Genomic DNA, 11799 nt, shown 5'->3' with positions numbered 1-11799 from the left:
TTGAGGTCAGCTTATCGGATAACGGGTAAGGACCATATGTACTATTGGACAACCTAAGGCAGGCACGGTCCCTAAGCCACATGCTTGTTGTTTAAACAGAGAGGGGGAGATGTTGAGAGCCACAGCTGAAGGGGCCCCAGCAAACTTCCAGCTGCCAGCAAACTTCAGACTGCCGGCTGATGATTGGCTCACAGCGGCCCAGCAACATCTAGCTGATTGGCTCCTCTGCGGTGATGCTCATTGGGCTGTTTCCCCGCCCTTTCAGACTGCCAGCTGATGATTGGCTCACAGCAGCCCCAGCAACATCTAGCTGATTGGCTCTTCTGTGGTGATGCTCATTGGGCTGTTTCCCTGCCCTTTCAGACCACGGAGCTGCTCACTGGGGGACTTTTTTGGCTCCACCCACGCGACCCAGCCAATAGGCCTCAAGAGCAGGAGGATTGTGGGAGGTGGAGAGGCTTGTGGGAAGCCGGTGGTGGCAGTTGGGCTCTGAGGGTTTTTCCTGAGGAGCTGTGTGGTGTGGTGTGTGTGGTTCTAAAAATAAAGTTCGTTTCTTTTGACAAGTGGCTCCTGAATCGTGCCCAGCCAGACTGCAGCACACAGACCCCACCCAGCCCTCTCCAGGCCTGCAGCCCAGGAGGCTCCAGCTCCACATGCCACCAGGGAGAAGCTGCCTCCCCAAATCCAGCCCCCAACAGGTCAATGGAAGCTTCACCAGCCTTGGCGTGGGCAGGGGACTTGAACCCACTATGACTTCACGGAGGAGGTCTGCTCCATCACAGAGGCCCTCAGCCGCACATGGCATCACACACTGGACCACAGTCCACACTGTCACACACAGTTTCGGCTGGTGACGGCCTCTGGGCCTCCTGAGGAGGCGTGCCCCTGCAGCCCTCCTGGCAGGTGGAGGGGCCAGGACAGAGGTGTCTGTGTCCCTGGGCACAGGAGTCCCGGGTCCCATCTAGTGCTGACTATATCCCCCACACCCTCAGGCAGGAAAAGCCCAGGGAGTCTCCTCACCACGTGGGCACCACCTGCAAGATGGCTCTGGGCGTCCTCCCCATAGGGCCTCCCAGGTGTTGAAGGGCATGAGGCTCTAGAACCCTTCTGGCACCCTCTGCAGAGGGCCAGCAGCAGAGGCGACCCGCGCATGGCAACCAGCAGGCCCAGCCCCACTGCGCCCACCTCCCTGAACTCCCTTTCTCAGTGAAAGCACAGGTCCCCAGTGGCAGCCGCCGGGCAGAAGACGTCACACTCACTGCTTCTGAACCGGCTTCCTCCTCTTCCTGCCCGCGTAGGTGCACTCCCCCGGTGGGATCATCATCTCTGGGCCTGAAAATGAAAAAGGGCAAATCAAGTTGGAAGCACCAGAGGACCCCAGGTGACCCTCCAGAGTCCACCACGATGTCCCAAAGCCACCAGCATCAGGAAGGTCAGCTGAGGCCACTCTGCTCTGGGGGTCCACACTGTCCTGACCCCAGTGCAGGGCAGCTAGGCATGGTTATCAAACTGCAGCAGAGCCACTGGCCCGCCGTTGGTCTGAGCAAAGCTCCTCACAGGCACTGGGGAGGAGGGCCTAGGCCCAGGAGCCACCTTCAGGAGCCGCGCTGTGAAGGGTCTCTCTTCATGGCCTCTGCTTGGGCCAACTGGCCTCCCCTCTGCTGTGGAAAGCCTCTGCTTGACTCTGTGTGCTCGGCTCCACTCTGGCCTCCAGCTGGGCCGGCCAGTTCACCTGCCCCCACCTGAGGGAAACAGCCCCATTCACCTAGAGGGTCTTGATTTACCAAGCAGTTAGGGTATCAAAGCCCTAATTAGACTTCCTCAGACAACGGCAGTGGCCCAGGCTCCGGGCCTTGGGGGTGCTGAGACGCCCTCATCTGACCTCAGGCACATGCTGTTTGGAGGAGGAGACAGACACACACCCAACTGCACCAGGAGTGGTCATGAAAACACCAGAAATGTGTGCTGGACCCTGGGAACTAAAGACAGAGGTAAGCTGAGTAAAGGGACAGAAGGGCCACCCCACAGATGCCAATTGAAGACACCGGCAGCCGCATGAGGTGCCGATCAGGTGGCCTGCAGAACAAGGAGCATCACCAGGGACAAAGCAGCATCGCATAGTAGTCGCCTCTCCCAGAGGACATGGCACCCTAAATGTGTCCACACCCAGCAGCAGGGCTTCCAAGCACACAAAACCAAGGTGCCTAAACTGAAGGGAGACATTGGAGACATGGCCATGCCTCTCTCAGTGGTCAGCAGGACAAGGATAGTGGACATCAGCAAGGGTGCAGATGTCCAAACAGCAGCAGATGGAGCTCACAGAACGCGCAGAACACGCTGTCCAATGACAGCAGAACACTGTCCAGGATAGATGGTGCCTGGACATCAGCAATCACAGACCACAGAACTGAACCAGAAAGGCAGCGGGAAAATACCAAGTCCCTGGAAAGCAACACACTTCAAAATAACCCGGCCAAAGAGAAGGCATCAAAGAAATTTTAGGAATACTCTTATAAACGGAACAAAAACGAAAACGTAAGTGCATCCAGTGGCACAGGACCCAGTTATGAGCACCGACAGAAATCTATGCATCAAATGCTCACTGGAAAAATGAACCATCTCGGAACAATCTACGCTTCAAATGTAAGCAACTGGAAGACAGAATGGACCCCAATCAAGAAGGATGTCAAGGGCTGGGGATGTGGCTTGAGCGGTAGCGCGCTCGCCCGGCATGCGTGCGGCCCGGGTTCAATCCTCAGCACCACATACCAACAAAGATGTTGTGTCCGCCGAGAATTAAAAATAAATATTAAAAAAAAAAATTCTTTAAAAAGAAGGATGTCAACAATAAAGAGGAGGCAGTGGGACTTGCAGCCTAAGGGTAAAGGACAAAAACCTCCAGGTGTTCCTTAAAACATCAGCAAAATTGAAGAACCTCTTGCCAGACACATCAAAGAAATAAGGTCATGATTTACAGGAAAGAAAGAAAAAACATCACTACAGATCCCACAGACACCAAAAGGAATGTAAGAGAATACTGTTATGGACTGAATTGTGTCCTCCCAAAATCCTATGCTGACCCTAATGCTTCCCAGGACAGTATTGAAGCCAGGGCCTGCAAGATGATAGGGTCACACCAGGTTACTGGATAGAGCCTTGCTCCCATAGGGCTGGCACCACAGGGAGGGGTGAGACACTCTGAGCTCCTGTCCCACCCTGTGAGAACAAGGCCACCTGCTAACCAGAAGTTGCCCACCCAAAACCAAGTCCTGATGTAGCTTGATCCTCAACTGACCTCCTGAAGAATCCTGGGACCGGTCCTTATGCAAAGCATTCAGTCTGCAGTATTTTGTTATGGCACCCAGCAACTAAGACAGACACTCTTCGTTATTCAAACATTTAGGTGAAATAGGAAAGCTAGGAGAGACACAAAACCCACAGATCACTTTAAAAAAATAGATACACCAGAGAGTCCTCTGTCTACTCCAACAAACCAGAGATACCCCAGACCGTCCTCAGTCTATTCCAACACACCATAGATACCCCCAACGAGTCCTCTGTCTACTCTAATAAGAAACAGATACCCTAGAGAGTCCTTTGTCTCCTCCAACACACCATAGATACCCCCAACGAGTCCTCTGTCTACTCCATCAAGACACAGATACCCCAGAGAGTCCTCTGTCTACTCCAACAAGACACAGATACCCCAGAGAGTCCTCTGTCTACTCCAACAAGACACAGATACACCAGACAGTCCTCTGTCTACTCTAACAAAGATACAGATATCCCAAAGAGTCCTCTGACTACTCCAACACACCATAGATACCCCAGACCATCTCTGTCTACTCCAACAAACCAAAGATATCCCAGAGGGTCCTCTGTCTACCCCAACAAGAAACAGATACACCAGAGAGTCCTCTATCTACTCCAACACACTATAGATACCCCAGAGAGTCCTCTGTCTACTCCAACAAGACACAGATACTCCAGAGAGTCCTCTGTCTACCCCAACACACCAGAGATAACCTAGAGAGTCCTCTATTTATGCCAACAAAGACTCAGATACCCCAGAGAGTCGTCTGTCAACTCCAACAAGGACATAGATAATTCAGGTATTACTCTGTGTATTCCATAAATAAATTGATAACCCAGAGAGTACTCTATTGATTCCCACAAAGAAACATATAACCTGGATAGTACTCTGTCTATTACAAGAAGGCAAATCTTGGCCGAATGGCTTCACTGGTATATTTTACCAGTTTCAAGAAAGAGCAATTCCAATTCTCTACCATCTTTGGCAGAAAACCAATGAAAGATTTATACATTTAACTCATGTATGAGTTAATCATTACCCTCATTTTAAATGAAGACATCCCATGAAAAGGAAATTACAGGTCTACATTCCTCATGAACATAGACATAAAAATCCTCAATGAGGGGTTGGGGTTGTAACTTACTGGTAGAGTGCTTGCCTCACATGTGGGAAACGCTGGGTTCAATCCTCAGCATCACATAAAAAAATAAATATAATAAAGGTATTGTTTCCATCTACAACTAAAATAGTTTTTTAAAATTCTCAGTGAAATGTTAGCACATGGACCTATCAATATATAAAGAAGATAATACATTCCACCTATGTGGGGTCATAGAGGAATCCAGGGTTGCTACAACACCCAAGAACCAATCACTGCATTCACTCCATCAACAAACTAAAGAAAAGAGATTTGACCATCTTAATACATGCAGAAAAATCACTTGACAAAATCCAAATCCATATGCTAATTTGAAACCTTGCATCAAGGCAGGGCTGGGGTTGTGGCTCAGTGCTCACCGAGCATGTGTGAGGCCCTGGGTTCGATCCTCAGCACCACATATAAATAAATAAAATAAAGATATTTTGTCCACCTATAACTAAAAAATAAAACCTTACATCAAACTAGGGACAGAAGGGAATGTAATTGACTTGATAAAGGACATCTACAAAAAAGCCTGAAGCCAGCATCTCACCTACAATGAATGGACCTTGCTCTGAGGCCTTGAATGAGGCCCTACGCCCCAGTCCATGGTGATCATTGCATTTGTGTGAGGCGTCGGGTTCGATCCTCAGCACCTCATAAAAATAAATAAATAAGTATTCGTGTCCAAACACAACGTGTGTGTGTGTGTGTGTGTGTGCGCGCAGAAAATTTTCCAAATGTAATGAAAACTGGTAACCTCAGATCCAAGAAGTCCAATGAACCCCAAGCACAAGAAACCCAAGGAAGAGTATGTGATCACCAAACCAAGCACATGGTCACCAAACTGTTCACAACCAGTAGCAAACAGAATGATTTCAAAAGTCAGAGACTACATTGGGCACAGAGAAGCAGAAACCAGGACAGCAGACTCCTTGTCAGAGGCAACGCAGGGGAAAGAGAGAATCTGTATCTTTAATGTTCTAAAAGAAAAACACCCTGAACCCCAGAATTCTACACCCTGTGGAAACACCCTTCACAAGTGAATGAGGACACTTTCAGACACACAAAGGCTGAGGGTCCTTGCAGGGGCTGTGACAGTATTAAAGGAAGCCTTCAAGCCAAAGGAACCAATTCCAGGGGCAAGAGGAGCCTGCCACCTGGACAGAGAGCACAGAGAATGGCAACAGCATGGTAAGACGCTCATTTTCCACAAATACATAGAGGATGGTAGACTGTCCCATGGGGTTTGTCACCTGCGTGGACACCAAAGACCAGCAGGGGAGGTGCTGGGCAGCACTGAGACTGTCACCCTCCCCCTCACCCTTCCTTGCCTGCTCTGCAGGAGGGAGCTGGACCTTGTGAGCGGCTCTCTGAAGCGTGAGCACTACTTCGCCTGCCAGGAGAGGGCACTGGGGAACCTGGCAGAAGGGAGGTACCTTAGGTCCTGCTCAGCACCAGGGAGGCTGGAGGCTCAGTGAACTCCGCCATCCAGGGGCTGTATCACCCTTCTCCAGCAAGGCCTGGACCCAGCTTCCAGAGGCTCCCTCAGCCCCAGAGAGCTCCCTGCTGCCTGCCTTGGTAGCAGTCACTCCACTACTGTAGTCAGTATTTCTTAATACTGAAGTTTCTCAATTCGAATTAAAAACTTAGATTAAACAGGAAAGTCTGGTTAAAGTCCATGTTTTAGAGATACACACTAAAACACCCAGGAAGGAAGTGGCGAGCCAGCGATTCATTCAGACACAGAGTGGGAAGGCAGTGGAGCCAAGTGGCCTGGGTGGCAGAGCCAGGTTCAGTGATCACTGACCACCTGTGCTCACTGGCAAATTAACTGAGCTCATTGTACACCTCTCTCCACTTGTCTGGAATAGTTGAAAAGTTCCTTCATTAAAAGAACAGGTTTGGGGGGCTGGGGTTGTGGCTCAGTGGTAGCGCACTTGCCTAGCAGGTGTGAGGCACTGGGTTCAATCCTCAGCAGCACATACAAATAAATAAAATAAAGGTTCATCAACAACTAAAAAATATTAAAAAAAAAAAAAAAAAAAGAACGGGTTTGGGGCTGGTACAGTGCTTGCCTTTCATGCACAAGGCCCTGGGTTCAATCCCCAGCACCACACACACACAAAAAAGGTATTTTTAAAAAAGCATTAAAATGAGAAAATGTGGCACAAGAATAACCATGCTATGGCCAACTGATTCTCAACCAGAATTCCCAGCTACTCATAGGGAAGAGCAGTGCTTCAACCAACAATGCAGAGCCAACAGGATATCCACATGCCGCAGAATAAAGCTGGACCCTTCCTCACGCAAAACGAGAAAATAATGTGACATTGACAGAGTCCTAAATGGAGAGTTAAAACTAAAACACAAGAATAAGTCCTCACAATCTTAGATCTGACAATGATTAAAACTGGCATCAAAAAACAGTACCAAAAGAAAAACCTGAATAAATGGGACTGTGTGAAAATCAAGAACTATACTTCATAGGACCCTGTCAAGAAAAAAAGCTGGGTGAGGGACACGCAGGTGGGGAGGCCGAGGAGGCAGGATCACCTGAGCCCAGGAGCTCAGGATCAGCCTGGGCAGCAGTGTGTGGCCCGAGTTAGAAAGAAAACAAAACATGAAGTGAAAGACAACCCACAGAACAGGAGCAGTGCTGTTGGATGTGAGGTCCCCCCAAAAGCTCACGTGTGGGACAAGGTAAGAAGGTTTGAAGAGAAATGACTGGGTCGTGAGAGTCAGCCCCATCAGTGGATTAACCCCTGGCAGGATTAAGTGAGTGGTAACTGAAGGTGGGTGGGGCCTAGCTGGAGGAGATTGGTCCCTGGGAGCATAGCTTTTAGGGTGTACATTGGGTGTCTGGTGAGTGAACACTTCCTCTCTCTTTGCTTCCTGATCATCATGTGAGCTGCTTCCCCACACCACTCTTCTGCCATGCTGTCCTGCCTCACCTTGAGCCCCAGATGGAGCCTGCTGTTTATGGATTGAGACCCCTGGAACTGTGAGCCCCTCAATAAACTAAAATTGTTCCTATCCAGTCTGTTAGTCACAGTATTGAAGAAGCTGACTAAAACGAGCAGAAATTGACAACTCACATCTGATAGGGCCTAAAATCCAGAACAGATAGAACTCTTGCAGCTCAACAACAAAAAGATAAGAAAACAATTAAAATATGGACAAAGGACTTGAGCTTCTCTACAAACGCCACACAAGTGGTCAGTGCATGGAGCCCAGCCTCCTGCACGTTGAGCAAACAGACATCGAACCCCGTGAAATGAGCCCCCAGCACTCACACCAACAGCACTCATACTAACAGCATGGCAATCTTGTTAGGGGTGGGGACTGGAACAGGATATTGCAGAGCCGCCATGGTGCATGGCAGAGTCCCCCACGAGCCAGCAAGGCCACTCCAAGGGACGTCGCAGAGCTGAAAGTACATGTTCCAGCAGAACCTGCACCAGAACGCACACTCCTGCTCACTGCAGCCAAGAAGGGTACACAGCCCACGTGTCCACCACAGATAGGTAAGTCGTGGCCTGTGCACACGATGGAAGAGCCACAGGAAGGGATGGGGCCATGACACAGCAGCATGCTGAGCCTGGGGGGTGGCACTGAGGGAGGCCAGACAAGGGTCACCTGACTCTACATACACAAGCACCCAGAATGCAGGCAGTGGACGTGGCTGCTGAATGGCTAAGGCCACTCAGTAATGATGACGCTGGGAACCAGACACAGGTAGGGATCACACACCTTTGAATGTGCCAAGCACCACAGAACTCAAGTATACACGGTCAGCTTCAGTGATGTGCACTGTACTTCAGGAAAAAGACATAGGTTAAACATTGACACACATCTGTGGACACAGCTTCTGAAGTGTTCAGAAGGACCCTGAGGGCAGGACAGACCTGGACTCCCTGGGCTGGGCACAGGTAGGTCTCTGGAGGGCACAGAGAGGGCTAGGAGCTGAAGGGCCTGAGGGAGTCAAGCCAGTGGGATGACTCCCAGAGAAGGAGGTGTCCGGGCTTCTGGATGACAGGAGGGTGGGCGGTGGTGGGGCACAGTGGCTGAGTGAAGTGGAGGGGCACGGGTATGGGGCTGGCCTTCAGAAGGGGCAGCCTTCCTGGGAGTGGTGTGGGACTCCAGTCTCACCCTTGGAGCCGCCCAGGGCTGACCAGTACACTTCTCCAAGAAACCAGAGTGGGCATGTGGAGGCGGGAGGCCAGTATGCAAGGCCATCCCATCTGGACGGCAAGGTCTTTCAACTCAGACAGGAAACTCCCAAGCCGCACCCAGGCCTGGCCCAGCCTGGGGGGAACAGGCCAGGGACATTTCCCGGCACCCTGAGAAGACCGGGCTTGCAACAAACCCCTGGACCGCCCTCCAAGTCAGAAACAGTGAAGGGGATGGGCTGACCACATATCCCCAGAGACCCCAACCCCAGAACTGCCACCCTGACCCACCCTCATGCCAAAATGAGGCCCAATCCTCAGAGTAGGAAGGGCTCTGGGGCCTCGGAAGGGGCCAGAACACCAGGAAGATGGAGGAGGGCAGAGGCTGCTGCCGGGTGGCCCATGCAGACAGTCCTCACTCACCTACATTTCAAACTCCCTCCAAGCAGCAGGAACCCAGGTGGGAGCCAAGATGCCCTCCCCAGCCTTACCCACCACTCACTGGGTACCCCTGTGACTGCCACATGCCCAAAGCCACTTTCTCCTGGATGTCCAACTCAGCACTGGCGAGGCCTAAAATGCCGGTCCTGGCACAAAACACCCAGAGTGACAGCACTGATCCAGAAGCCCACTGCACAGGGCTGGGGGCAAGAATCCCACACAGCCACCCTCACCCGACACCACTTGGTTTCTCCCTATGCCTGCTGCCTGTCTGAGGGTCCTGGGCAAAGGTGGTGGTGTCACTGCACAGATGCCCCCTCCCACGGGGTGCTGTGTACCCTCCTCTGTCCCTTGAGCCAGACTCCCAGCAGAACCCCTCCTAGTGGGGCTGTGTTGGTCTGCCAGGAACAGCCTCCTTCCCTGCTTTGGAGGCAGGCAGGGATGCCTCCCAGTCATGGGGGAAGGACCTTGGTGGCCTGCACAGGGTCCTTCCCAGTGGCAAACCCCTAAGTGTCTCTCACAAGTAAGCCTGCACTGCCGAGTGCGGCCTGCCACGGGCAGCCTGTGGGCCTCCTGTCCACAAAATGGTGAATGTGCTTCTCCAGGAAACCTGATCGTTTACAAGAGCAGTACCCATTCATTTTAGAAACCAAGAGGAAGAGGAACAGAGAAACAGAGCGCACCCTCAGGCAGCCCATCTACACTGTCCAAGGCCGGGTGCCCCAAGTTCATCCACCTGCATTTTCAACAGCTCTGGGACCATAAGGAGGTACTATCTTGCTGGAGATGGGAAGCCACACTTGGTCAGAGCCCTAGGTGCCACCTTGACATCATCTGTGAATGGGTGACAACTATCAACTTACATGGCTGCCGTGAGGCTGAGTTAGGGCCACTTAGCTGTTCCCCTGATGAAAGCCCACGGTCCCAGACCCCTCTGGGAATCTGCAGGGTGAGGCAGGAGGCCCCAGTGGTGGGTATGGGCTAAGAAGTGGGCCCATCCTCTGTTACCTGGAGCATCCTCTGCTGTGGATCACTCGGCCAGGCCAGGAGAAGACATCACACACTGTCCAGTACCCACAACTCTGTGGGCCAGACATCCCAGAGCACATGCATGCACACATGTGTGGGCACACACCCTCTGCAGGACCCTCACAGCCTGCTGCTGGTCGCACAGTCCTGAGGAGGCAAGCCCCCACCTTCCTCAGGACAGCTGGGGTGGCCATCCCAGACTGACCCACTTGACCCAAACTCTGGAACAAACCAGGAAACAGGCCTGTGAAGCTACACACAGGAGCTGGAACTGTCAAGGCCTGGGCCCTGGCAGGTAGAGCCCTGCGGGGCCAGTCACAGCTGTGGACTGCCCCCTCCCAGCGAGTTGCACAGATGGCCTCCCCACCCAGGTCTGTGCATTCAGTTTCCAGTAAAAAACCAGCTTCCTAGTCCCTCATCCTTCTCTGAAAGTATCCACAATCTGGGATTTTCGGCCACTGAAGACTCTAGGAGCAAAATTGCCACTAACAGAGCAAATTCCTGGAACCCTGGAATTCCCTCCCAAGCAGGAGCCCTGCCTGGAAATGTTTGACCCCAACCGAGAGGCCCACTTTGCCACCCTCACAAGGCTCTGCCCACTGTGTCACTGGCCCCTGGTAGGGCTCAGGTGGCCTGGAGGGAGCCCCCTGCCAGGGTCTGTCTAAAAGAACTTGCGCAGAGAGCAAAGGGCAAATTAGCGTGGCTACTGTCCATCAGCAGCGGGGGAGGGGATTGGGGTTGAGAATATTCCTGGACAGGGGAAACTGAGGACCCGGGGCGGTGAAAGTAGATTGGCTTCCTTCAAAGGTCTAGGTGGTAAGTGAGGAACCCCCACTGATTCCAGAATGCCCGCCACGTCCAACAGCCTCAGGGCGACGCAAGGATGGGTGGAAGCAGAGGTCCCTTGTGTCCCGGGCGGCCAAAGCAGCCAGAGGTGGGGAGGCGGAGAAGCCGGCAGAGCCCTCTGAGGGCACTTACCCGGGGCCGGCGGGGCTCGGAGGCTCCAGCGGTACCACGCGGGGAGCCGCCCTGGCCGGGAGCTGTGGCCGTGCTGCTGTCGGCGCTCGCATCTCGGGGACCAGGCGGCAGGGCGGGCGCAAAAGGACGGCCCCACCCCGGCACGCGAGCCGCCCCGCCCCGGAGCGGCCAGAAAGGGGGAGGCGGCAGGGGGCGCGCGCGGGCATCCTCATCCCGGCCGGTGCCGCCCCGCATTCTGGTCCCTCCAGGCTTCGGTCCCGCCAGGGTCATGGTGTCTGGGCATGGTGACGCTTGCGCCCTTCGAGGACCCGCGGTACCCCCAGGTCTGCGCGTGCTGGGTTCGGATAGAATCCTGCGCCTCGAGGTCCTCCAGTGTCTGCATGCCTGGGCGAGATCGCGCCCTGCAACTCGCTGAGTGCGCACCACCAGAGCCCCTGACCCTCCTCCTCCAGCGCCACGCGCCGGGTCCCACCTGCGCTTGGGAAGGCGGAACTGGCATCCTACGGTGGTGCGCGGGTGAGGAGGCCCAGACTCCTTCCACCCGCTAACCAGCCCGGGGCCAGACCTGCGCCTCGGAATAGGTAATGTGGGGCTAGCGTGTGCCGCCCTGTCTGCTGTTTCCAGAATCAAAAGGTTTTTGCGAAGTATAAAATGTCAGTATGACACTTTTGTGAGTTTTTGACCCTGAACTTCCCAGGAATGAGATCTGCACCAAGCACGTTAAT

The 11799-nt window shown here is 53.1% G+C and overlaps 1 protein-coding gene across 2 annotated transcripts in view; it reads right to left on the bottom strand.

The window, feature by feature from the left end:
• The window catches only part of Ahrr (aryl hydrocarbon receptor repressor), an 82787-nt gene extending 71585 nt beyond the window's left edge, over positions 1-11202 (bottom strand). The window contains exons 1-2 of one of the 2 annotated variants that reach the window (XM_015490425.2): positions 11075-11202; positions 1260-1332 (exon numbers count right to left, since the gene is read on the bottom strand). In XM_015490425.2, the coding sequence (XP_015345911.1) occupies positions 1260-1324 (65 nt within the window). In that variant the 5' untranslated portion in view covers positions 1325-1332; positions 11075-11202. Of the gene's footprint in view, positions 1-1259; positions 1333-5893; positions 6024-11074 lie in introns of those variants that run through there. The other variant, XM_048813941.1, reaches the window with a different exon arrangement.
• Positions 11203-11799: the final 597 nt, after the last annotated feature.

Source organism: Marmota marmota, unplaced genomic scaffold, assembly GCF_001458135.2.
Source record: "Marmota marmota marmota unplaced genomic scaffold, marMar, whole genome shotgun sequence".
NCBI lineage: Eukaryota > Metazoa > Chordata > Mammalia > Rodentia > Sciuridae > Marmota > Marmota marmota.
Note: the sequence above shows the minus strand (reverse complement) of the source record. Positions and strands in the feature narration are given on the sequence as shown.